The following is a 27,814-nucleotide window of genomic DNA, read 5'->3' as shown; positions in this document are numbered from 1 at the left end:
TAACTTTACTGTGTATTTGAAATAGGTCCAGACTGTAAGGGAAGAACTTGAATCTGTTCGGTCAGAAAAGGACCAGTTGTCTGCTTCTATGAGAGAGCTCATTCAAGGAGCAGAAAGCTATAAGGTAAAAATAGTCATACTAATAACAAGTTATGTTCACAACTTTTAAATCAAGGAATGTACTAGAAATGTAAAACTCTTATCCATAAAATAACTTGTTTGTTTGTTTTTTTAGTAAATCTTTATTTTTTTTCTATGTTTTGTGCAATGTAGTAGAGTCTTAATATCAACATTTTAAAGTAGTTAAGCTTTAAATAGTGCCATTTGACTTTTTAAGTAAAATTCTATTTTGGGATTTCCTAATAAAATCACTAACAAAAAGATGGCTATTTTTACCGTAATTATTTAATATCATTCTGGCCAAGTAAATAAACGTGAAACCTAAACAAGCGGTCTCACAGGAAGGTGAAACCATTGTTATTTGGAGGCAATATGTTTGTCTACCTTAATAACGTAAGGATCTATTATTAAAAATATAAGAATTAAAAGTACAACAAAACCACTAAATGTAAGATAAATATCATTACATTTCTTCATGTATTTATTCATTCGCTGGATATTTATATGGTGAACTAAGTTCTAAGTCCTGGGGTAGATGGTGGTCCACCAAACAGACTAAATTCTTGTCCCTTTATGACTTAAATTCCAGCAGCAATAACAGGAAAACAGACAAAAGTACAAGATGCACACTTGTAGAAAAGTATGGTATGTAGGGAGAAGAGAGTGAGCAGTAATCAAGTGGAACTTAATGGAAAGAAGAAAATCCCACAGTAGCCAAAAAATAAAATTTTAGGGAGACCTTTAATGAGAAGTTTTGGCACTTAATGAAGAAAATTATGAAATTTATATAGGATGACAGAATATTAGTTGAAGTATTAGATCGCAGATTGGTTTTAAATTCTAAAACAATTTCATTTAAAATTCTAGGGTTTTTTTTTTTTTTGGTAGGATCTTGACAATTATTCTAAGTTTTAAATGGAAAATAAACTAGCAAGAAAACAGCTAAGATTTTGAAAATGAAAAGAAAAAAGTATTATGTTGCTCACTAGACACTAAAATTTATTACAGAGCTACAGTAACATAGTAGAATTCTGATGCAAGAATCAGACAGATTAATGTAGCAGAAGAGGTAGATACTTCTACATAACAACAACAGACACTTATATGCCAGGCTCTCTTCTGAGCACTTTATATCTTAATATGCTTAATTCTCAAAACAATCTCAGGATGTATGTTAGCATCACAACTTCACAGTTGAGGAATCGGAGGCACAAAGAGCTTAAGGATTAACGTCACAGACTCAAAGTTCTTAAGAGACTTCAGGATCACAGAACAAGGAACAGCAGAGCAGATTTGAATTCAGTCTGTCCCGGGTTCCAGATCTGTTTTTTCATCAACTATAATAATACTATGTCAGTAAAATTTGGAAAGGGAAACCAGTGAAGAAAGAATTAGAAATTCCTTCTCGGGAATTAGTCAGGTTTTTATTTTACTCCACACACCAAAGTAAATTCTGCATGGATTAAAAAATTTTGTAAAGAATGTTTAAAACCTAGAATAAAATACTTGATGCTTTAACTGACTTCTGGATACAAAAGACTTTTCCAGACTTAAAAGCAGTTTAAGTAATTACAAAGGAAAATATTTATATAATGAATTGAACTTTATGAAATTGGCATACTTGATCTACCTCTAACAGAAATTAATAAATCAGATTATAGGATCTCCTAAAATGTAAAGAAGCAAGCTCCTAATGTAACTGGCTCTAAAAGACAAAAGAAACCCACGTGTAATTTTTTTTTTTTTTTTTTTTTTTGAGACAGAGTCTTGCTGTGTTGCCTGGGCTAGAGTGAGTGCTGTCACATCAGGCTAGCTTACAGCAACCTCAAACTCCTGGGCTCAAGTGATCCTCCTGCCTCAGCTTCCCAAATAGCAAGGACTACAGGCACAAGCCATCATGCCCAGCTAATTTTTTGTTTCTATTTTTAGTTGACTGGCTGATTTTTTTTTTTTTCTATTTTTAGTAGAGACGGGGTCTCACTCTTGCTAAGGCTGGTCTCGAACTCCCGACCTCAAGTGATCCTCCCACCTTAGCCTCCCAGAGTGCTAGGATTACAGGTGTGAGCCACTGCACCCAGCCACTATGTATAATTTTTAAAGAAGTGTTTTTTAAAAATGAATTTATAAGATTTCTCTATATATTCAGCATACTAATGCTTTATCATATTTTCATGTAAATTTACATTTTCCTATTTTCATATGAAATTTACAAATGAAATATGACAAAGGATTTAGGGTAGAGTCAGAGGTTTAAGAATGTTGATCACTTTTTAAAAAATATATATAACTAAGCTCTATTAGGTTCCTCACGGATCTGCTTTATAAAGATACTGAGTAATTTTGTAATTTACTTATTTTGTTAAATTGTTTCTTTTTTCATTGTTCATATCACTTATAATAATTTTTATCAGTTTATTAAAAGATCTGAACACACAAGAGTCTTGAGAGACAATAATGTGTAATTATTCAGATGTTTAGAAGCATCTACCCTACAAAGCATCAAGGAAAGTAGACCATTCCATGTATAATATTCATTTTTTGTTCCAAGACTCTCCTTAGAAATAATACATGATTAAAGTCAGAATTTCCTGTAGGGAGCCATTATTTACTAGAATTAGCCTTGGCATAGCAATTCAATTTTACAGCTATTGACAACTATTAGAACCATAATAAGGAAAAATGAAGAAGGCTAGATAGAGTGTAAGATAATAAAGATCTCTGATCTTTAGAAGAGTCCACTACACAAATACAAAACAAGCACAAAATCTTCTCTCTACGGAAAAGGAAAGATACTAATGATTTCTCAGCCCTGTATTCACATGTACCAGAAAGTAACAGAATCCTCAGACAAATAAACATGGACAAATGAAAATATAAGCAAGATTCTAGATTGCCAGTTCCTGTGTTCTGCCACTCAAGTCACTAAATGGGCAAACCATAAAATCAAAATTCAGATTCTAACACTCAGCCCCCAGCTGAGTCAATTAATTGTGTATAAATCAGAATTAGAAACAGGCTGGGCACGGTGGCTCATGTCTATAATCCCAGCACTTTGGGAGGCCAGGGCAGGATGTTTTGAGGCCAGGAGTTCAAAACAGCCTGGACAACATAGCAAGACCCCCATCTCTCACAAAAAAATTTAAAAATTATCTGTGCATGGTGTCGCATGACTGTAGTCCCAGCTACTCAGAAGGCTGAGTCAGGAGGATCACTTGAGCCCAGGAGTTTGAGGTTACAGTGAGCTATGATCATGCCACTGTACTCCAGCCTGGGTGACAGGAGACCCTGTCTCTTAACAAAAAGAAAAGAAAAAAACAAAATTACATTGGCCAAGAATCAGATTTGGCAAGCAAGATCCAGAAAGAATGTAAATGCCACACTAGACCACCGGAGAAGCCTGGGAAGATAAGCCAAAGACTGTATGGGTCCAGGTCCAGATAAAGTCTACTTCCAGGCTTCACAATCCTTGGTTCATGCAGTTTCTTGTGTTTACATGTAGCATCTCAGTGGGACTCCCATCTCTAAAAAGAAATAAGTAAACTTTCCAAGAAAACACAAACATTTTGCTAGTTATTTTGCATGCACGTTCATTTATGAGAAGAACAGTCAGAAGTTGTCCAGGAACAAAGGCAAAAACAGGATTTATAAGGGAGAAGGGAGGAAAAAAAAAAAACTGTAGGCAGTCCGGAAACAGTGAATCTCTTTTACATATTTGGGGGGGTAAACCTAATCAGCTAATGTGTAGCAAAATTCTGGGTGTTCTGTCTTTGAGTAGGCCAATGAGGAATGTCAAAGAGAAAAATTCAGGTGGTTTTGGATTCTTCAGATAATATTAAAAGTTTTGCTGCAAAGTGTGAGAGACTAAATTTATGTAATAAATCCTGGTGTGCGTCCATTAGCACCTCCACCTTATATTAGACCGGGCCTGGAATAGTTGCCTCATCAGAGTTCTTCAGGTGGAATTAATAAATGTCCAGATTAAACTTTTTATCCTCCCCCCTTAAATTTTGTTTGCATTTCAGAAGTTCATTTTTGTTGATAAGTAGAATATTTAACCTTGGAGCTATTATATTGTGTATGTTTAAATTTTTTCCCCTTTAACATATTCCTCCCATCCCCAATACCAACAGTCATCTGAATTGCGCTAATTTTATTATCTAATGTCAGTTAGGTATTCTATCAAATGTTGAACTTGGGTAAATATTTTAAGCATCTAGTATGGACTCATAAACCTTATCTCAAAGTGGCTTGATAATACAGTCTGACCTGTTGAATGCATAATAATATCCCAAAGTTAAATCCTTTTGTCTTTTATTAAAGAATCTTTTATTAGAATATGATAAGCAGTCAGAGCAGTTGGATGTGGAAAAAGAACGTGCTAATAGTTTTGAGCATCATATTGAAGACCTTACAAGACAATTAAGAAATTCGACTTTTCAGGTAATTTAAAATTGAGTAAGTTCAGAAATGAAAATGATAATAAATATATTTTAATGTCAGTACTTTTTGCATAAAAAATTAATAAATAGCCAGAAACAGAATTTCTTTCCCGCCTCAACCTCTGTTGAGAAAAGGATATAACAAAACAACTAGCAACTATGCTGTCTTACTTATTACTCTAATCTCACTTCCCCTGGGTTTTTTGTTTGTTGTTTTCACTTGTGCTCTTTGCTCTGCTGGTGCATCTGGTCTCTTATAAGGTCTCCCATGTCAGTATTAGGATGATAGTTTTTTAAACTCATTTTTAATTTAACATTCTGTGGAATTGATTTTGAAATCTTCATTTTTCACACTATGCCAATATTCTTATTATGTACCTTTTTAGTCTTCCTCTCCTGTATATATTTTTGCATGTTTATGGTAATGAATGATTTGTCATTCTAGTGTGAAAAATTAAATTCTGATAATGAAGATCTCCTGGCTCGTATTGAGACATTACAGTCTAATGCCAAGTTATTAGAAGTACAGATTTTAGACATCCAGAAAGCCAAAGCAGTGGTAGACAAAGAATTGGAAGCTGAGAAACTTCAGAAAGAGCAGAAGATAAAGGTAAAAACAATCCTGTGTGTGATTGATTCACATATATATAGTGATGTGTTTATCAAAATATTATTTAAATGAAGGAAACACTAAAAAATAACATTTGTGAATACAGGAGAGTTCATTACTTCTTTATGTATACCACCTACAAATTTGAGAATCCAAGCTGTGATTTTGGTGTGTACATATTTTAAATATTGAAATATTACCAAACTTCTTGTATTTTAGAGTGTCTGATTTATTTATAGCCCCTTACAAATACCTTTTTTAATGTCTATTGGGTTGTGGAAGTTGTTTTTATTTTTAATTTTAGGAACATGCCGGTACTGTAAATGAACTTGAAGAACTTCAGGTACAGCTTCAAAAAGAAAAGAAACAGCTTCAGAAAACCATGCAAGAATTAGAGCTGGTTAAAAAGGTAAAATAAAACCCCAGAATCAAAACTGGTATCAGTATTCACATTGTTAAACTATTCTGTACACATTGAAAAGAAACATTCAAAAATGTTATTTGTGGTATTAAAATAATCCTTTATAAATTTTTAACCTCAAAAAATTGAAAATTTAACTTCTTTATCTAAGTACTTGTCTTTTCAGAAGAATCAAGGTTCACACATTCCAAGATTTTGATTTGGTATTTTGTTTTCTGTATGTGGTTGTCAAAGTTGAAATTTGTGTTATACTTAGAACTTCGGCTAACTTTTCTCTGCTTTTTCAAAGATTAGGCTAAAAAGAAAGGTACTATAAGTGCCACTTAAAATAATATTTTATAAATACTATAGTTAATGAAAGTTATAATGAAATATAACAAAATTAAGAAAGTTGAGTTAAATGATTAGAAAATACTTTATTTTACAAAATTAAAAACTAGGAAGTATCCAACTTCTCGTTTCTTTATTACTGTGTAAACTATTTTTATGTTACAGAGAAATATAATAGAACCTGTTTATTCCTGTGGCATCATTTTAGCAATTTCACAATGAAATTAAATGATCTGGTATTATGTAAATCTTTTATTTATAAAATGTGCAGGATGCCCAACAAACCACATTGATGAATATGGAAATAGCTGATTATGAACGTTTGGTGAAAGAACTAAATCAAAAGTTAACTAGTAAAAATAGCAAGATAGAAGATTTGGAGCAAGAAATAAAAATTCAAAAACAGAAACAAGAAACCCTACAAGAAGAAATAAGTGAGTTAAACAAAATTCTCTTTATCTTATATTTATTTCATCATAACAGAATTTTAGCGGGGAGGGCATTAGTAATTTATTTCACCAGTCTTTGCTAATCAGGTATTTAACATAGTGCTAACTGTTAAGGACCAGAAGGGGTGTTAAACCATTTGCCATTAAGATGTTTATAGCCCACATTCACTCCCTTAAACATTTCTTAAATACTTTGCTGATTTCTGGTCCAGGTGAAATGAGATTGGCTTTGTGTTGGTAATTGTTAAAGCTAGGTGATGGGTATAGTAGAGTATTACTGTACTATTGTACTATTACCACTATTGTCATATATGTTTGAAATAGTTGATAATAAAAAGCTAAAACAGGCTTCTTATAAAGGTAAATTAATATAAAGAAAAGACTCATCATTCATATATTTAAATTCACTCATATAAATTTTCATCTCTTGTGAAATTATTTCTTATGCTAGCTTCACTACAGTCTTCAGTGCAACAATATGAAGAAAAAAACACCAAAATCAAGCAGTTGCTTGTGAAAACCAAAAAAGAACTGGCAGATTCAAAACAAGCAGTATGTTAATTTCTCAGTTTCGTATTTTAGTACTTATTTCATAGTTTATTTATGAATAACTTTTTTTTAACTTAACCAAGATTCTCATTTTGTAGGAAACTGATCACTTGATACTTCAAGCATCTTTAAAGGGTGAGCTGGAGGCAAGCCAGCAGCAAGTAGAACTCTATAAAGTAAGTTTCTTTTTAAGATTTAAAAAAATTTTTCATGTAGAATTAAGGTACCACTTAGGTATTTTTCTAACTACCCTATGAAGATTTATCCTATAAGGACATTTAGAAAGATTCCTCAACATTTTGAGGAAGTAGAAGCAATAAATCAAGTGTGGCATATAACTGGAGTATACTGTTTAGCTCAAGCTATATTATTTTCATGTATTTGAAAATTTGTAATACACCATACTATAGGGCTAAATAAAATAAATATGTATCTGAACTTAATGATTATTACAGTCATAAGTTTATAAAATAGCTTTATAAATTTGTATTTATATATTTTATATATAATATCTTTAGGTATTTCAATAAATGTTAAATATGTAATCTAGAATAGTCTTCATGATTGTTTTTTTGATTAACGTTGGTTTAAGAAACATTTTAGTGAGAAAATGTTCTACTCATATTATCTGTACTCTTTTAATAATAATAATAATAATAATACATAAAAATATTCTGCTATTTAATTATGTCCCTTACATACACTTGTGTCTCAAACCTCAAGTTTGAGTTTTAAGGAAAATCTCTTTAACCAGTGAAGATCTGATTTGCTAGAGCTAAATTTAAAGATTTTGCCCCCAGATTCAGCTGGCTGAATTAACATCTGAGAAACACAAAATCCACGAGCACCTGAAGACCTCTGTGGAGCAGCATCAGCGCACGGTGAGCGCGTACCAGCAGAGAGTGACCGCGCTGCAGGAAGAGAGCCGGGCTGCCAAGGTGCGTTCTTCAGGGCAGCAGCGGCCGCCTCGGGTGTTCTATTACTGGCCGTGAGCCCTTTACTCCAGGGCTGGGCTCTCCCCTTTTGGTGTTTTGCTGTTAAGAGCACTTACTAAATGAAGGCCTCGTTCAGCTCACCTGATTCTAACCCCAGTCCCATGCCAACCCTACCCATCCCTTGGATCACTTTTTTTGCTAAAAGGAAAAATGAGCACATTTCCGTTTCAACCTTGTTTTGCAGTTTATGTGTGTGAGAAAGTCACTCGTTTGTAAAACTTTTTTTTTATTAGAAAAGTGTTATAGTTCTGAGTGCTGAATGATTATAAAGTAACATTCTAATATTAATAGAATGACTGTGGGGTCCTGCCTTTTAGTCTTCAATATACAAAACAGTAGTTAGGGGTGCAGCTCTTAGCAATCTTGGCAAAAGTGTCATGGGAGTCTACAGATCATTTCAGGAAAGTGGAAGACCTGGAACTTAACTTTTACCACCCTATTTTGAAAACTGAAGTTCAAGTAACGGAGGGTAATTTCTTTGAATTAATTTTTCTCATCTTTATAAAAAGAGGGGAGATAATCATAAGTTAAAAATCTTTATAAAGTTCCAAAAGCACATAGTGCCATTATAAAATTTATGGGTAGTAAATTAATCTACAGGGTAGACAACATGGCAGAAATATGTCAGTTGTCAGAAAAAAATTATATCATTCAAAGGCTTTTAAAAAGTGTAAGACCTCCCAACATAAATGATAAATGTTCAGGGTAATGGATATTCTGATTACCCTGATTTGTTCATTCACATTGTATGCATGTATCAGAATATCACATGTACCCCGTAAATATGTACAGTTATGTATCAATGAAAACAAAACTTTTTAAGTGCAAGGCCAACAGAAGTGTACTTTTCAGCAAAGTTAATCAGGGGGTTAAAAAGAATGTCAACCATTTTCCTCATTTTCAAAAACAGGTTTTCATCTCAATCTGTTAATCTCTGAGAGAAAATAGGAGGATTGTGTTAATAGAAAATTTTTTCTCTCTTTTTTAAATGTTATAGGCAGAACAAGCTACAATAACCTCTGAATTTGAGAGCTACAAAGTCCGAGTTCATAATGTTTTAAAACAACAGAAAAATAAATCTGTGTCTCAGGCTGAAACTGAAGGAGCTAAACAAGAAAGGTAAAGTCTAAATTAAAAGAAACATGCAGGGTTTTCTCCCTGCAGTGCAGGTTCTTCACCAAGTAGATTGAAAATCCTACTTTGATTTTTTTTAACTGTGGAATTTTACATATAATTACCAACGAGAACAGACTTTCTTATTTTCACTGCGTCTCCAGTTAGTCACAGGGAACGTCACTACGAAGGGCACTGCTGCAAACTCTGGAAGGTGTTAAAGTGAACCATAAGCCAGGATCTGGTGGTCTCCGACATACAGGCTAAAAGCTCAATCTTGTCTTAGTAAGATCTGGTCATAGTAGAAATACAGGCATTAAATTTGTATTATGACTAGTTTTAACAATTTTGTAAATTTAGAAGTAAAAGAAAAATACTTTCTTAATATATTTATTCACCATTAATTAGATTATACAGAAGATGCTTAAAAATATTTTACTTAAGGCCGGGTGCGGTGGCTCACGCCTGTAATCTTAGCACTCTGGGAGGCCGAGGCGGGTGGATCGCTCAAGGTCAGGAGTTCGAGACCAGCCTGAGCAAGAGCGAGACCCCGTCTCTACTAAAAATAGAAAGAAATTATCTGGCCAACTAAAATATATATAGAAAAAATTAGCCGGGCATGGTGGCACGTGCCTGTAGTCCCAGCTACTTGGGAGGCTGAGGCAGTAGGATCGCTTGAGCCCAGGAGTTTGAGGTTGCTGTGAGCTAGGCTGACGCCAAGGCACTCACTCTAGCCTGGGCCACAAAGCGAGACTCTGTCTCAAAAAAAAAAAAAAAAAAAAAAAAATATTTTACTTAGATTTCAAAAAGTTTTAAATTAAGTACTAAATCTTGGTCTATAATTAAACTTTTCTTAAATTTATGACCATCTCAATTCTATTTGAATAGTATATATTGTTTTTGCTACTTTAAAACTGGCATACAAGATCCCCTTTGTAAATTAATAAAAAACATACTGTAACAAAAGATAGAACATTCCATGGTATTTGTGGTGTTTTTATGAGTTAGAGGTTCAGTATTCAAAGAAGTTTTACACCTGGCTCCTACTGTTCTAAATAAGATTCATTTATTCTGTAGTGTTTGTATGTTTGTTTCTGATACTTTTCGTTTAGGAATCTTTTAAATATGAGTACTATAGACTGAAACTGTCACAGATTATTTTGTCTCCAATAGCTCATTATAAAGTTAAAGTTGAATAAATATAAAAATGTCACCATTTGCAAGGGCCATTTTTGATCATGCCCCAAATTTGGGTTCAAATTATTTGAATGTAAATGGCTTATGTTCCTTCTAGTTTCTTATAAATTTAATACACTTTTTTTAAAAAATAGGCTAATCATGTACTAATTATGGATTTTAACTGTTTCCACTTAGTTTTTTATTCTAAGTGCAAAAAGACTCCTGCTTTTGTTCAGGGATTATCTTTCACTGTAACTTGGTCTAATATATCATTCTCCTAACAATTAACTTAGAACTGTGTGATTCTTTTTTAAGTAATGATATAGTCCTATAACATAAAATGGGCCATTTCAATGCCACTTAATGGTCTACTACATTTGAATATGAAATTTTAAAATTTTTTGCAGATTTGTGGTGCCAGATATTTAAAATCTGGCTGTAACATCTTTTGTATTATATTTAATCTTAGTCTCTGAATTCCTCTGATTATTATATTTCCTTTAAAATTATCCATAATAATAGTAACAATATGACATTTAAATATTAAAATGATTAAAATATATTTGAAACCACAAAATCAGGTTCACCACTTTCTTTTTTTTTTTTTTTTTTGAGAGACAGAGTGTCACTTTGTTGCCCGGGCTAGAGTGAGTGCCTTGGCGTCAGCCTAGCTCACAGCAACCTCAGACTCCTGGGCTTAAGCAATCCTACTGCCTCAGCCTCCCGAGTAGCTGGGACTACAGGCATGTGCCACCATGCCCGGCTAATTTTTTCTATATATATTTTAGTTGGCCAGATAATTTCTTTCTATTTTTAGTAGAGACGGGGGTCTCGCTCTTGCTCAGGCTGGTCTCGAACTCCTGACCTTGAGCGATCCACCCGCCTCGGCCTCCCAGAGTGCTAGGATTACAGGCGTGAGCCACCACGCCCGGTCAGGTTCACCACTTTCAAAAAATATTTGAAACTGTTTATTTCTGTTTTAGGGAACATCTGGAAATGCTGATTGACCAACTCAAAATCAAATTACAAGATAGCCAAAATAACTTACAGATCAATGTATGCGAACTTCAAACATTACAGTCTGAACATGATACCCTGCTAGAAAGGCACAACAAGATGCTGCAGGAAACCGTGTCCAAAGAGGCGGAACTCCGGGAAAAGTAAGGTTGCTGGCAGCACTAACATTGTACCAGGCAGCAGCATATTTCTTTGTTGGAACTTTTAATATGTTGCTCTTCGGGGTAAATACAGATTTGAAAATAGAAAATAGACATTTTTAAAGGCTTGGTAACTTTGCTTCATCTACCTTAAAGCTTCCCCTTTCAATTGCTTTTGTAATTTGAATTTTTAAAAACAATTAATGTTTATCTGTTCATCCAATATTGTGCCTCTCCTATAGTCTTCATGGCCAGGATGTTTCTTAAAAAAAACAAAACAAACAAACAAAAAACCTCACTACTTTCCAACCCAGGTGTCAAATTATAAGCATGTTTCTTTCTAGAGGAAAACATTCAAATATCTGCTGACTGAAAAAGAATACGTAACTTATCTTTGCAACTCTGTCCTCAACTTGTCTTATTTTCTTAATCATTATCATACTCTAAATAGACATTAGGAGTATTAGCAGAATAAATAGATTATTGTGAACAAGAAACTTTGAACTCCTGTGATAAAGAAATTGGATAGTAATATTCATTGTATCTTTGAGGAAAAGAATTCTTCATTTGAGTATTTTTCATCAAGGGTGTTAAAATACTTTTCACATCCCAGATATGCTTATAGTAAATATCTAATCTTATGCTAATCTGAAAAGGGAAAACACTTGAGTTTTCTTGGGCTACACTATTGAAAGGGTGTGGAATTCATATGTTGGGGGAGAAGGATTTCTCACACGGAGTTTAGGATAGAAAGAAGTACAAAGTTTATTCATTTCTCTATGAGAGAGAGAAAGAGAAGGAGGGAGTGGCTACAGCACATGAATGAAGGAGTGAAAATGCCAGGCAGCTGAGGGAAAGTTATTTGGAGTTTTAAAGGGTAAAAAATAGCTTTTTTTTTTTCTCTGCTTCAGATAACAGAAGTGGAAGCAAAGTTGTTGCAGGTGTTCTTTATTTTTCTCTTCTCTCTGTGAGCCTGGCTTATCTGAGTCCTTGGAATCTGGTTTTTTAGCAGGAACTGAGGCAGAGAGCTGGAGCAGGGAGTTTGCATCCCTACTGTCCACTTAGGGCTCTTCAAGGCCGTGAAAATGAATTCTTATAGATGACCAGTTAGGCCACAGATGTTTAATTAAAACTTGTGCTTTGAGTTTTCTCTTCAAAGGGACAATTATGTGTTGTGATTTATTTCTCTTTCTGTTTGATAATTTATTTTCCTGTTAGATAGGTTATTAGTAAGGACACCTTTCAATTATCTGTTAACAGTGTAATTTACATGTTAATCATATAAACCAAAAGCTTCAGGGAAAATCCACCAATTTTCTAACTATCACCAGGGTTTACCATGAGATTAACTTAGTCATAGTGATGCTTGTGTGATACTTACATAAGAAATTTTTAACACTTATTGTTTACTCTAGAAAAGTTATTGCAAATTACATTTCTAACACCAAGTACAATTGATGCCTCTAAAGTAATTCAGTTATTCAATAAATATTTCTTTAGCACCTAAGTGTCTCCTGTAGGTACTGGAAACTTTTCGCAGCATTTTGAGGTATCTTTAGGATTCTCTTTTTCCTCTTCTTTGGAAATAATAAAAACTAATAGTATTGATACTGTCTATGCCCTAGTATGAAGAAATAGCCTTTTCATTATATATTTTCTACTTTTAAAAATTTTTTATGTTCCTACTTTCTCTGTATGAGATTGTAAAAATGACTCCAGGGGAATCTGCTAATTAATTAAGCCAAACAGTTAATGTCTGCATTACCCAGAGGCTTCAGTTTAACACCCCAGTAACAACAGGGACAGAGCAGTGACCATCAGCACAGTCATTCAGATGCCAGATGGCAGGTTCAAACATCTAGCTTTCAAGTAGGTAAATTCAGAAATGTTGTTGGTACTGCCTGAAAACTGGAAGCTTTACCTTACCTGTAAAATGTAACTTTTATCCTCCTTAGAAAATTTTTGTGATTGCCAGTGATCCTTCCTTTACTTTCTTGGTAGATGTTTGAACAAAATGCTTGCAGAAAAATGTGTATACTCATTCTTTAGACTCATTAATCAATATGAACTTGGCAATTAGAATACCATTTCTAAAATATATGGTATTTTTATTGCATTTCTCCCTTCAGCCACTACATCCTGTTTTAAACCTTGTGTGATATACATATGTGTAGTAGGTAGAAAAATATCTTGGAAAGGCACACGCCAAACTGTTAACAATGTTTATTGACCCCTGGAATTGGGATTTTATACTGCTGGGGATGGGAGTGACTAAAGAAGGGCTTTTACTTCTTTCTCTAAATACTTCTGAATTTTTTGGGTTTTTATGAGAGAGTACTTGTGGATCCCTTATGTAAAAAGGAAGGATCTACACCAAATGTATAAAACATGAAAACTACAAGTAAACTAGTAAAAGTAGTGCTTCCCCAATTGTAGATCCACTGGCTAATTTCAGGCTGACTACATAAAAATCACATTGAGAACTGCTGAAAGTAAACCCTAGGACCACCAATGGAAGTTCTGATTCATTGGCGATAGCATGAAAACTAGATGTGTGTGTTTTCAACAAATAACCCCAGCGATTCTGATGTACAGCAAGATTTGGAAACAGCTATAGTAAACCAAGTCCTTGGGTTTGTTTGATGTTAATTGACTTAAAAATGGGTACTTTAAAGTTGTTTTTTTTTTTTATGAATTGAAAGAAGGTGGGTTTTTTCATGTTTTCAGAGTAAAATTAATTTATGCTATAAATATAGTCATATTTTCTGATGAACCATGAAGGAAATTCCTCGTCTGAAGAATGCAACACAGTTTCTTAAGTGAGGTTCTTCGTCTGAACTGTGGGACATAGAAAACAATTTGAACTAGATGACAGCCGGTGTCAGTTCTATTATACGTAAGTTGTTATGTAGCTAGTACATTATAGATATTTAGGAGAGAAATTGATTTATATATTCAGTAGATGCCTTAGAGCTGTTATAATTCTTTTTTTTCTCAATTTTTTTTTCCTTTTTTTCTCTTTTTTTTTTTCTTTTCTTTTTTTTTCTTTTTTTTTTTTTTTATTTTTTTTTTTTGAGACAGAGTCTCACTTTGTTGCCCGGGCTAGAGTGAGTGCCATGGCATCAGCCTAGCTCACAGCAACCTCAAACTCCTGGGCTCAAGCGATCCTACTGCCTCAGCCTCCCGAGTAGCTGGGACTACAGGCACGTGCCACCATGCCCGGCTCATTTTTTCTATATATATTTTAGTTGTCCATATAATTTCTTTCTATTTTTAATAGAGACGGGGTCTCGCTCTTGCTCAGGCTGGTCTCGAACTCCTGACCTTGAGCGATCCACCCGCCTCGGCCTCCCAGAGTGCTAGGATTACAGGCGTGAGCCACCGCGCCCGGCCAGAGCTGTTATAATTCTCTTGCAGAACTCAATTGAGAAAGTCAGTATATAAAGTTGAAAGATCTTATATGAACTATGTTCCTCTCACCTTTCAGGCTGTGTTCAATACAATCAGAGAACATGATGGTGAAGTCTGAACATGCACAGACTGTGAGTCAACTAACGTCCCAAAATGAGGTCCTTCGAAACAGCTTCCGCGATCAGGTGCGGCATCTGCAGGAAGAGCACAGAAAGACAGTGGAGACTCTACAGCAGCAGCTCTCCAAGGTGGAGGCGCAGCTCTTCCAGCTGAAGAATGAACCTCCCACAAGAAGTATGTATGTACCCAAGGAAGTATTAGTTCACGTTTTCATGTATTTACGTCACTTAAATCAGTGGTCCCCAACCTTTTTGGCACCAGAGATCAGTTTCATGGAAGACAATTTTTCCACGGACCAGGGGTGGGGGGTGGAGGTGCGACAGAGCTCTGCGGCCCGGGCCCAAACAGGCCACAGACCGGTACCAGTCCATGGCCCAGGGGTTGGGAACAGCAGACTTAAATACATTCTTCGCAAATTCTTAAGAAAGTAGGAAATTTACTAGGTGACAGCCAATGTCAATTCTGTGGTAATGAATTCTAAAATTTGCTTACTGGGAAGACATTTGAACCATTTGAACCCTTCTTGATTATGCTTACAGAAGCCTGTGTAACCTCTGAGAATACTGATTTTCATGTATTTATTGCCCTCCATGTAAAGGAATGTTTCTTTTTCTCTGACTTAAACATACTCTGTCAGTCTCACGACATGTGTCCTAATTCTAGTATTCACTGTGTCTGTTTGGTGTTCTCCATTGTTAATCATCTCATATATCTATTTTTTAATTAGAAACATTAGGGTTAGAGCAAGGAATTTAGAAACACTCAAGCAGTACTAAACTTGTAGAATTGTTTTGCCAATACAGCTTCTTCTCTTCCAAATGTCTAACTGGTTGGAATTTTAGTTCAGCGACACTCAATATCTTCTATTCTACAGAAAAAGATGGGAAAGTGTCAGGCATGACTATGCTATATTTTGGTAGTAAGTTGATAGTGTTTTGTTTCCCGTGGAAAATATTGTCACTAGAGTGTTGGCGGCTACAGGTCACTTGTCAGGGTCAGAAACCAACTTCAGAAAAATTTAATGTATGCCAAGGATCAACAAAGTAAGTAATCAGCCAGGGACAATCAGGTTACACAAGAGATTGTAATCTAGGAATCAACAGTGGAATATGCAGTTAGCAAAGTTTCAGAAACCCAGCAGATGCTTCAGAAAAGGCAGCTAAGGCTAACTAAGGTTTGAAAGGACAGAGGAGGCAACTTTATGGAATGGAAGATAAATGAAATTTGTAGTTAAAAAACTGGGTTGAAATTTTGGCGTCTAACTCAGCTGTGAGACCTTGGTCAATGTCATTAAATTTCTCTTAATTTCAGATTTCTTGAGGTCAATAAATGAATGTATTTGAAAATGTCTTAAAAAATTTACAATTCTGTGCAAGTATTCAATATCAGCAAACAGGAAAGCCTTGCCCGAGTGATGTAATTGATTAGTTCCCTGGATTGGATTCTGGACTCTTGTTGTCTTAGTGCTATAGGTGTAAGTGGCAACATTAGGAGCCAGCAGAGGTGAAGGTGTAAGGGCAGGGATCAAGAACGTCTGCCAGGCAGACTTTAGCAGGTGTGTTGTCAGGAAGTATGCAGCAATCTAAATACCAAATCCAGAAAAATAACTAGAATCTGGTTTTTGAATTTCTACCAGTATTTAGCAATAGTATGTTCTGTTACCCTAAATTAATAAAAATGACTAGTAGTCTTATGAGCTTTGTGTTATCTAACAGTATATCTTAGCTAGCTAGTAGCAATTAATTTATAGCTTCTACTGAAATGACTAAAATGGTTAAAAGTTCAATGACTAAATTGTAAGAACTGTCTTAACAATTCTTTCTTCATATATTATTTACTTATCTTCTAATTATTTAATTTCCCTACCCTATCATTTGACATTTTAATTTTATTATATATCTCTATTAATGCCGAATCCATCAATTTGAACTATCTCACACTTGCCCTTTAAAAAATTGTTTTCAATAGGCCCAGCTTCTTCCCACCAACCTTTGAAGAACCTTCGAGAGAGAAGAAACACAGACCTCCCACTGTTTGACATGCACACCGTGGCCCGGGAAGAGGGGGAAGGGATGGAGACAACTGACACTGAGTCTGTGTCTTCCACCAGCACACACACACAGTCTTTAGAACAGCTGCTTAATTCTCCTGAAACTAAACTTGGTGTGTTACTTTGCCTAAATACGGTTTTTTCTTTCTTTCTTTCTTTCTTGTTTGTTTGTGTTTATAGGGATCTTTCACGAAGCACAAAAATGTTTTTCTTATTTAATTTTATTTTCTTCATTAATATTACTCTAAGTCATATATGCTTTTTTTGAGCCACTCCAATAAAATTTCTTTTCACTGTTCTAGCACCTGTTCAAATGGAAAGATTATGAAACAAATCATTTTTTAAAATAAAATATTAGCTTCCCTAGGCTTGAACCAGAAATAGGTGGTTGGAAGTTCTATAGTGGTATTAGAAAGCAGGATAAACTATTCTCTCACCCTTTTAAGAAACTGACAATTTCCACTTGTTCCTCTTGATGAAGTAATGCTAAATTTACATTTTTAAATAAGGTAAAGTTTTGGCATATTTTATTCTTACCTGTAATGAATATTGCTATTCATGATTCAGGAGGAATCTGCTTGTCATCTTCCTGAAGTTTCAGGATCATCTGGAATAAAGGCCATTTGTATCCATGGTCACTGACCATGTGTGGTGGAAACTGCGAGTTATGGTTCCTTCAGGCAAAGTTAATAGTGGTGTCAAGGAGACACCATGATAGAGTGGCAACAGACTCCAGAATCAGATTTGGCTTTGTGATGTTTGCCAAAATTTCTTGACAACTCAGCCTGTTCTCTCATCTATAAAATTTAAATAATGATACCTACCCCATCACAAAAAAGATTAATATGAGGGTCCGTGATATGTCACCAGTAAATGTTAATGCTTCCCTCATTTACAAGTGAAATCACATAAGTTCTTGAAATAATAATAGATGGGAAGAGGATGCATAATGAAACGGTCTAAAAATGCAGTCCTGACATTAGAGCTCATAGGGCTTGTATTTAGTTAGATTACATGCTTTACAACAGAGATACTGTCTTATTTGAGTTTTATTCAACATGTAGCCCTTTAATTGAGGCATGTTGAATAGGTGAATTGCACAGAGATTCAAAGAAACCTATATAATGTCACAGAGTAAGATATTTGTATTAAAATGTTTTTCTTATTTAGAATCTTTATCTGTAATCTCTGATTTTGAAAATTAATTCTTGTAACAACATCTTGCAGAGCCTCCTTTATGGCATGCTGAATTTACCAAAGAAGAATTGGTTCAAAAGCTGAGTTCCACCACAAAAAGTGCAGATCACTTGAACAGCCTGCTGCGGGAAACAGAAGCAACCAATGCAATCCTTATGGAGCAAATTAAGGTGAGGCCAAAAAACCTGATCACCATGAAAACCACCAGTTTGATTTTCTTGACATTCCATACATGTGTGCCCAAGTTTAAAAATTCACATTTCAGATGTATCCATAATGTCTTGATTCTTTATATTAGATTCCTGACAGTGAGAAATATTGCTTTTATATCTATTATATAAAGACTATTTTTTAATTCCTACTTTTTCTAAGAAACTATAATAGATTCAGAAACTAGAGAAATGTTCACAAGTCATTGTTCTATACATGCTTAAATAGAACTTAACACAGGTCCTTACGTTCTAAAGATAAACAATGGAGCATTTCTAGTTCAAACCATTCATCTGATGTTTATGGCACTGAACTACTTAACACAGTTTGTAGGTAGAGATGGCAAAGTGGCATAGGAAGCTTTTTTTAATTAAAGTGGACACCAGGAACATCTAGGAATGTTGTGAAGCAGTTGAGGATTACTCAAGTGAGATATTTCCACCCTGGCTCACTGGTAAATCACCTCTCAGTATATAGTCATTCTATTATTGAGCAGTTCTGATGAGCAGGGCCCTGGGCTTTGCATATATTATCTTATTTAATCTCATGATCGCTGGCTGAGAGAAAATTGAAGCCGGTAAATGGTGGAGCAAAATTCAAACTGATGTCTATCTGAACAGTGCATGCTTTTGCCCCTGTACTTTGCTGCTCCAAATAAATCCATCCTGCCTCTATGTAGGGCCACCAGCTGCCCTTGTCAGGTTAATTTTTCTGGAGCTGAATTATTTAGTTATTTACAGTAAATTATATCTATGATGACATCCCACCACTAAATACTTCAGTGTGCATCTCTGTAAAATAACATTTTCCCACTAGGCAAAACATTATCACATCTAACAAATCACTATTTAGCCCGGGGAACCTAAGTGACTTATTTAAATGTTATATTTCCACAAATATATACTCTGTTACATAATTGCTTAATCTTTTTTATTGTCACTTTTTTAAATGACCATAGGTTTTAGGACAAAGTTGGCTAACTTTCCTGGACTAACCTGAAATAATGAAAATACAACAAAAGCCACAGCTTTGTTTCAACCCAGAAATCTTCCTCAAAGACTTTAATGGGCTATTGCCTTTTTCATATCATCCTTTGCCCCATTTTTCTGATAGTATTGTATATTCTCTTACATTCTTGAATTTTAACTGTATCCTGAACTCAAGTTTTGGTTTACTTAAGTGCTATTAACTGTGGGCATCTTAACTGCCTGGGGCTGTGGGAGTGGGGTAGGGGTTCGGGCTTGTGGAAGCTGTGGATGTTCACTTCAGCCCGTTTTCAGGCTCATTCACACTCCTCACAGTGTGTCAGTTATCCCAGGGCCCCCGAACTCCACTGGCTCAGTTTCTATAGAGAGTAGAAGTTGGAGGGAGCATCATGGTACCAACGTATGGCCCCAGTTGCTCCTTATGTCAACTTTCCATCAGTCCTGGAGCTTTCAGCCCCATTTCCATGATACCCTAAGCTTCTGAGGCAGGAACTTACTGGTATTTACACAGGATGCGTCCTGTTCTCTTGGTGGTGGTACCTGGTAAACTGCTAGACTGAGTCACTTTCACTTCTTCATCTCCTTCCCGGCTTCTTTATTGACATTTGCAGGGGGGAGAGAGCTTTCATGGGAAAGAGAGGGAAAATGCATGTGTTCAGCTTGCCATGTTTAACTATAAGCTCCTAAAACCTATATTTAATTCACTTCTCCTAACTCTAGCTTCTCAAAAGTGAAATAAGAAGATTGGAAAGAAATCAAGAGCGAGAAAAGTCTGTAGCTAACCTGGAATACTTGAAAAATGTCTTGCTACAGTTCATATTCCTGAAACCAGGTAGTGAAAGAGAGAGGCTTCTTCCTGTTATTGATACAATGTTGCAGCTCAGCCCTGAAGAAAAGGGAAAACTTGCTGCAATTGCTCAAGGTGGGTGAAAGCAGTCTTACAACTTCTGTTTTATAATTATATTAAATGTTGGCCTTTGGTTGAGAATTTGTATGTGTGCTTATAATCTTTTTCATGACACTACAACTTTTAAAATTATAGCTTTTAAATTTTTCTCATTTGGATTAGTTCTGTCATATGTGTAAGCTGTGACTAGATTTGAAAAGCTGGCTTTTTAACATTTGGGGGCAACTATAGTACATTTATATAATTTTAACATTCAGCAAAATACAATACAATGCTTAGTTTGATCTTCGAGCTCTTTGAAAACTAGATTTGTATCCCGGTGTTGAGTACTGGTGTTGAGCTCAATGTGGTTTAGTTTTATATCATACTTTTAACATGTATTGGCTTGTTCCCTTCCTACCTGAGCCCTGTTTCTGCTTCCCAGATCGTCTAGGGATCCCAGAATCATATAGCCCAACACTTGGTCCATATCCAGCACTCCAGTTTCCAGGCAAATGCAGCTTTAAAGCTGTCTTGTAGTTGGAGTTTAGATTTCCATACCAAAAGACTTAATACTGTGATGCCATAAACTCTTTTGAAATGCTCCACTTATAGCTGCTGTAGTTCCCTGATTTCAGACTACATGTTAAGAATCCCTTGTAGTTATCAGTTATTTAATGGCTGTCATCTCTAATAGTTTTCAACTCATGAATAATATTTTGGCAGGGGTAGGGGAAAGCTAGAGATTTTGAAGCAAATTCTACACATCATTTCATTTTACCAGTGAATATCAGTGTTTATTGGATTCCTCTATCTGTACCTAGTTCATGTTTATTGTTCCTGGATTCTCACAACTGTCTTTTCACAATATCCCAAAGAGTGCTCATACATTGCATTTAGTTGATGTTCCTTAAGCTTTGTTTTGTTGGGGGGGGTTAGTGATAACAATTCCATGTTCCTTTTTTAAATATGCCATTTATTAATTAAAGAAATCGGTCATTTATCCTATAGCAGTCCTATATTCTGGGTTTGGTTCTTCAAGGTAGCATTGAACTTGTTCCAATTGCCTATAAATAAGAAGTTAGATCGCTGATTAGATCCAGATATAATTGGGCTAGGTGGGGGACAAAAATACCTTATAGGTAGTATTGCGTACTTTTTAAGACATCGGTAGACCCGGAATGTCTGGGTGTCCTACTTTTGACTGACTGACCTCATCTTGTTGGTGCTCTTTAACAGATTTCTCTAAACAGCTAGATTAGAGTCATCCTAAAATTGAGCAGGCATCAGAATCATTTGATCATTAAAACTCCAATTGCTAGATCCCACCCCAGTTTCTGACCCAGGATTTTGTATTTTTAGTAATTAGATGCTGATACTCCTGGTCTAGGGGCCCACACCTTGAGTACCCCTGATCTAGAGGACTGATAAGATTCAGGCTTAATTTTTTTTGCGGAAATACTTCATAAATAGTATTGATAGTTTCTTTAAATCTGTTTTCTGAATACATCTTTGTAATGTTGAAGAAGGAATGATCTCAATACAGATAGTAATCTCAATCTTGCAAACTACAAGCTACTTTATCATAGCCACAGTAGCATTGTTGTAACAAGATCCAAAATAAGAATACATTGTGTATATTTTTAGTAATATAATTATTCTACATTATTATTTGCTTTTATATATTATTTTTAATTTATTCCATCAAAACTAAACCTATTTTTATCATTATAAAATTAACCAGGACTTTAAGAACAATATATGTATTTTTAAATTAAAGCATAGCTTTCCATGGAACAGTGATATGATTTCAAAATATTTAGCATGTCTCTCTTAAAAGCCCACCATGTTTAATGTAATGCAGATGTTGCTAACACCCAAGTGGCTCCTGTAAGTTGAGGGTCCATTGATTGAAAGGTCTAAAAGACTAACCTAAGGGATCCCAATAACAGATATTTTTAAATAATTTCATAAAAGATATATATACACACACAGAGAGAGAGAGAGAGAGAGAGAAGTTCATTAGAAACCCAGAACTCTAAAACATGCTTTTTCTAAGGCTTATAAACATGTAGGAAGGCCAGGTGTGGTGGCTCACACCTGTAATCCTAGCATTCTGGGAGGCTGAGGCAGGAGGATTGCTTGAGGCCAGGAGTTCGAGGCCAGGAGTTCGAGGCCAGCCTGAACAAGAGCGAGACCCCATCTCTACTAAAAATAGAAAGAAATGATCTGGACAGCTAAAAATATATAGAAAAAATTAGCAGGGCATGGTGGCACATGCCAATAGTCCCAGCTACTCGGGAGGCTGAGGCAGGAGGATTGCTTGAGCCCAGGAGTTTGAGGTTGCTGTGAGCTAGGCTGACGCCACGGCACTCTAGCCCAGGCAACAGAGCAAGACTCTGTCTCAAAAAAAAAAAAAAAAAAAAACCATATAGGAAAACTCCACGTATTAAATTAAATTAGTTTGCTTTTTAAAGGTTATTACTTCTTATCTATGTGAGCAAATAAAAGAGAACTTATAAAAATTAAAAACAATGATGGTTCAGCAGCAGATTTAGATATGGCCTAAGAGATAATGTAAACTAGAAGATATGTCAGAAGGAATTATGTAGAATTCTACATGGAAAAACAAAAAGATGAAAGAAACAGAAAGGTAAGTAAAAGATATAGAGGATACAAAGAAGGCATCAAGCGTATATTTACTAATTGAAGTTATAAAGGAGAGGAAAGAAAGAATGGGGCAGATATAATACGTGAAGAGAATGGCTGAAAATCTTCCAGAATTGATGAAGGATATCCATCTACAGATTTAAAAAATGAAAATCTCAAGCAGGACCAAAACAAAAACAAAAAAAATCTACCTCTAGTCACATAAAAGTGAAACTGCCCCCCCAAAACCAGGATGAATCTCAAAAGCAGCCAGGGAAAGAAGACACCTTGCTTCACCTTTGCGAGAGTAACAGACCCACAGTCGGACTTATCAACAGCACTGGTATGAGACTGTCTCCCATGTGCTGAAAGAAATAACTGCCAGTCTTGTAAAAGTATTTTTCAAGATCTTTTCTGACAAACAGAAACTTTAAGAATTTGCCTCCATTGGAAATTCTCAACAATGTACTTCAGGCAAAAGGAAAACCTCCTAGGTAGAAGGTGTAAGGTGCAAGAAGGAAAGACATGCGGAGGAAACTTGTTGCCACATTACAGATATGAGCGCAAGGCCTTACTGGGGCACCAGGGACATTTCGTTACCAAGGCCCTGAAGACAATAACCCATGTTGCACACACGTGGGATGCCAGAAGAAAGAATCTGAGAGCCACTCTGCCTGGCACTGAAGAGGGCAGGACCAGCAGAGCAAGTGACACAAATACCTCTTGCCCCCTTTTCTCCTTGGAAACAATGTGATCTCTAATTTTGTGTAGTTTATAACAGCGTTTTTCATTCAGGTTGCTGCCCATTAGTGAATACTGAAATTAATTTGGTGGATCACATCCAAAATATTTTTTTTTTTAAATAAAAAGAGAAAGTCAAAGGCTTTGTTGAATCTAGTAAAGTTAAGAATTGTTTCTTGAAACTCTAGGTATATACATGAGTGTTGGTATCTGTCTGACTGTATCAGATCCTGATGTAAAGTTTTTCTTTCTATGGGTTTTGGTATATTTGTGAAACATTAGCTAAGGGAGTAAAGTAGGTTACCTAACTCTGATAAGCAACATCAAACTCCTTATGATAAACACCTGTTATGAGCCCAACTTAAATTTCAAGCAGGTGTCATGAGTTAGCTGCTTAGAGCAGCCTATCAACCCTCTGTGTAAGGTAAGACTACTTAGAGTGCAACAGTAATCCCCAAACAAGTAACATCCAGGAGACACTGCTAAGAAGTATAGGTTGCTCCTCTACTTGTGTGACAAATGTTAACTCACCCTGCCCGTGCCTGTTGAATCTCAGCACAGTTCACTAGTTGGGGGTTTCTTTTCTATCTGAGATAGAACTTATGGTGAGTCAGCTTTGCTCTCCAGATAAGTTAGCCATATAGTACTTCTCTATGCAAAATTGGAATCTCAAATTTGCTACTCAAACAAGAGCTAGAAGCTGCTTGTCTTCATCTTCTTTACTCCTAAACTAGGTTACAGTTTCCAGGACTGAATATTATCCCTTAGTACATCATACACACACCAAGGTCGAACACTTTTTAGAAGTAAATAAAGAGAAAAAAGGCCAACAACCCAATAGGAAAATGGGCCAAGCCTATCATAAACTTTTTGATCATCTCCAGACTGGCAGGAAGAGAATGCATGCTCACATATCCACTGCAGGTGCTTGATTTGATTTGCAGAGGATATAGAACATTATCAGGAGAGAATAACTTCCAGGGCAAGAGCAAATGTGTCCTGTCTCATTTGATGATTAAGTTCTAGATTGCTTCATGTTGCATACAACTGTTTTAGAGTTAAAATATAAAACGTAAAAGTAGCTATTATTGGTTCAACTAAGGAAATCTAATATCCTTAAGAGAAATTTAGAATAGTAATTCGTGTCTAAAGAATGGTATATAATTGTCAATAAGATATTATTTGCTTATATTGTAGAGTGATTCTAGAATATAGATTTCACATTGAGAATATTTGTCTTTTTTTTTTTTTTTTTTTTAACTTTCCAAAGGTGAGGAAGAAAATGCTTCCCGTTCTTCTGGATGGGCATCCTATCTGCATAGTTGGTCTGGACTTCGATAGATTGATGGAAAGAAAATTCTTCATTGACCAAATAGAATCCATTTTGCAAAAATGGTTCATGTATATTACTGTCATTCTTTTGTCAAAAAGTGTGTATATATGTTCACATCTACATATATTTGTACATATATATGACAGATATATTTTTAAAGTCTCAGCTGGAAGTAAAAGTACAGCAGCTTCAAGAGTTGGTACCAGTCCACAGCCCTCTATAACTCACGTGCTCTCCCCTGCATGCTGCCAGAATGAAAACACAAGGAATGAATTCACTGCCCCTTCTTTGGAACCTCAGTACTGTGAATTTTGAAGTTAAACTAAATTTTGGTCCTGTACCAACTGGAATTTAGGTTTTTAAAATAGTGTTTCAAGACTATTTATTGCAAAGTCAGATTTGCAGATAGATTGTTACTAGTTATAAATTGTTGAGATAATTTGGTGACTAGAATATGAAGGAAAATGCTTTATTGTAAAGTTGACTTATGTTATTAAGTGGCTGTGAAGTAAATATGCTATAGTTAATTATGCTAAGTTAAAATACAGTTTAGTTATTTAGTTTAAAATAAACTGGGTTTTTTTCTCTAAAATATATTTTCTCAGAACTCATGTTGTAAGAAGCCCTAGTACTGGCTAGTGTGACACTAACTATGAACAGATGGGACCACCACCTCGTTGGGGTACTTTCATGGTGTCTCTCCAGGCTCTTGGTGTGGTACCACTACTTGCAAGCTATAAGTCTGTTTTAAGAATTCTGTCCATCTCCCCAAATAAAAACATCACAACAGTGACTGTACTTTTCAGCATTGTATCTAAATATGAAATTGGTGCTTCTAGAGTTTTGGCAGATAAAGTTGTTCCATAAGCTTTCCATCAGGAGGGATTTTAGAAAGACACCTAGGTCAGTGCCACATTTTCATGGTTCTTGTGAATAACCCTAGATAATGTTACTTGCCTTTAATGCTTCTGAATGTGTTTTAAGAACTAGATCAAAATGGTGTTCTTAAATCAAAAATTTGAGAATTCTATTTTTAATATTTGTTGTTAATAAATCACCACACAGTATGCTCTCTGAAGTTCTCTCAAGCCTTCTAATTTATACTCTTGATTTTCAGTCTCACTGGAGAACTTTGTACTTTGGTTAGGTAGAACTTTGGTTTCCAGTTGAGTTTAACTGAAATTTACTGCTGACATGTTGAGTTTGTTCTTTAAAAAGTATTTCATTTTCTCTTTCCTCCTGTCTTAGAACAGACCTAACTAGTGAATATATTAATGAAATTGCATCTATTTCAGATCTGACTTTGAGTTTAGTTTTTTTACTTTATAAACTGTGAACGTGAGTATGCCAGCAGCATACAATGAAACTGTAATAGTATTTAAATAAATTTCACTTTCTCTTTGAGTGTAGGCCTTTTAAAGTCTATATAAACTTGTTTTGAAATACAGTCTCTACTTATGAATGTAATAACAAAAATATCTTTTGCATGATTAAAAATTATTACTTTGATTACAAAAGGCATATTCTTTCATGGTTTCAACAATGAGAGGAGATGTAATATTTTAATATTTCTATTAAATATGTTTAACTGTATTTTTATGGCTGCTCTTTTTCTGTCATGTACTGTTTCTTTGGGGTTTTAAATTGGTTTATAAATTGGAATTGCAATGTCCTTTACTACTGACACCATTCAGACCTATTAGGTGCTTGAGAGAATGTAGACCTTTTGGTATGTGCCATCTAGACCTGCCGTTTCTGACACCCTCCTTCCAGCTGAAACTGGAAGCAGCACTGGGCCTTTCTTCTGGCAAGATAGTCACGGATTCGGCCAAAGCAGGTGTCTAGCTAAGGCTACCAACCTGGTGGCCTTAGATGAAGAGCTTTGATCAGTTAGAGGCAGTGGTTTGGAGTTCTTTGGAAATTTGGACTGGGAGATGGGGAGAGGCAGAGGGAGAGAGAGAAACACAGATGCCACAAAAAAAGAGGAACCAAGCTGACCCGGGAAAGGAGTGGACGTGGCAGCAGGTGGCCTCTGGTGAGAAGCAGCTTTCCATCCCTGGGCCGGGTACACTCATCACTCCGTGATTTCTTAGGCTCTGAATTCATACTATCCCTGAAGAGTGGGGACTGATGCACCATCTCTAAGTTCCAGACCTCCTCTGATTTTAAGACATCTCTTCTGTACAATGAGATTTGCTTGTGCTCTGAATAGTGTAAGGTTGAGAATTACATTCTATTAAACAAACTTTGGCAGAATTGTAACTGAACCACAAGCAAAGTTAAGGCTTACTAAAGGCATACGGTACTTTGTATTCTTTTTAAATTCCATGTTAGCTAATGATATAACTGGAAATGTATAGTATTGAGGGTGTGAAGCTTCCCCTAAAGACACATTTTGGTATTTGGTGAATGGTATAACACACCAAAAAAGTGCTCATATCCTATGATTAAATTGCAATGTAGTGGTTTCAACTTGGTTCAAAGACTCTTATTTTGCCTTGGTATCTGAAAGTCAACTTGGCTTCAAAATTAATACACACCAAGGAAAATAACCTGATAACAATTTTGCAAGCATTTTGAGCTAATTCTCATTCATGGGTATTAAAAAGCATTTGGGTATTTATGTATAAGTTATATGTAAACAAAAACCTTTTTCACCTGCATTCAAAATGTGATTATGTTGGCCGGGCACTGTGGCTCATGTCTGTAATCCTAGCATTCTGAGAGGCTGAGGAGGGATGATTGCTTGAGGCCAGGAGTTTGAGATCAGCCTGAGCAAGAATGAGACCCCATCTCTATAAAAAATAGAAAAAATTAGCTGGGGTGTGGTGGTGCACTCCTGTAGTACCAGCTGCTCGAGAGGCTGAGG

At 35.5% G+C, this 27,814-nt stretch overlaps 1 protein-coding gene across 1 annotated transcript in view; it reads left to right on the top strand.

Moving 5' to 3' along the window:
- GCC2 (GRIP and coiled-coil domain containing 2) overlaps positions 1–26,189 on the top strand; it is a 43,094-nt gene extending 16,905 nt beyond the window's left edge. The window contains exons 9-23 of the mRNA XM_069494521.1: positions 26–124; positions 4,441–4,560; positions 5,005–5,169; positions 5,474–5,578; positions 6,192–6,354; positions 6,821–6,921; positions 7,017–7,094; positions 7,719–7,856; positions 8,911–9,032; positions 11,189–11,365; positions 14,850–15,067; positions 16,862–17,056; positions 18,171–18,310; positions 20,057–20,258; positions 24,883–26,189. Of these exons, the coding sequence (XP_069350622.1) occupies positions 26–124; positions 4,441–4,560; positions 5,005–5,169; positions 5,474–5,578; positions 6,192–6,354; positions 6,821–6,921; positions 7,017–7,094; positions 7,719–7,856; positions 8,911–9,032; positions 11,189–11,365; positions 14,850–15,067; positions 16,862–17,056; positions 18,171–18,310; positions 20,057–20,258; positions 24,883–24,953 (2,094 nt within the window). The 3' untranslated portion in view covers positions 24,954–26,189. The remainder of the gene's footprint in view (positions 1–25; positions 125–4,440; positions 4,561–5,004; positions 5,170–5,473; positions 5,579–6,191; positions 6,355–6,820; positions 6,922–7,016; positions 7,095–7,718; positions 7,857–8,910; positions 9,033–11,188; positions 11,366–14,849; positions 15,068–16,861; positions 17,057–18,170; positions 18,311–20,056; positions 20,259–24,882) is intronic.
- Positions 26,190–27,814: the final 1,625 nt, after the last annotated feature.

This window comes from Eulemur rufifrons, chromosome 19 (assembly GCF_041146395.1).
Source record: "Eulemur rufifrons isolate Redbay chromosome 19, OSU_ERuf_1, whole genome shotgun sequence".
Classification (NCBI taxonomy): domain Eukaryota; kingdom Metazoa; phylum Chordata; class Mammalia; order Primates; family Lemuridae; genus Eulemur; species Eulemur rufifrons.
This window is presented reverse-complemented; position numbering and strand designations above follow the sequence as displayed.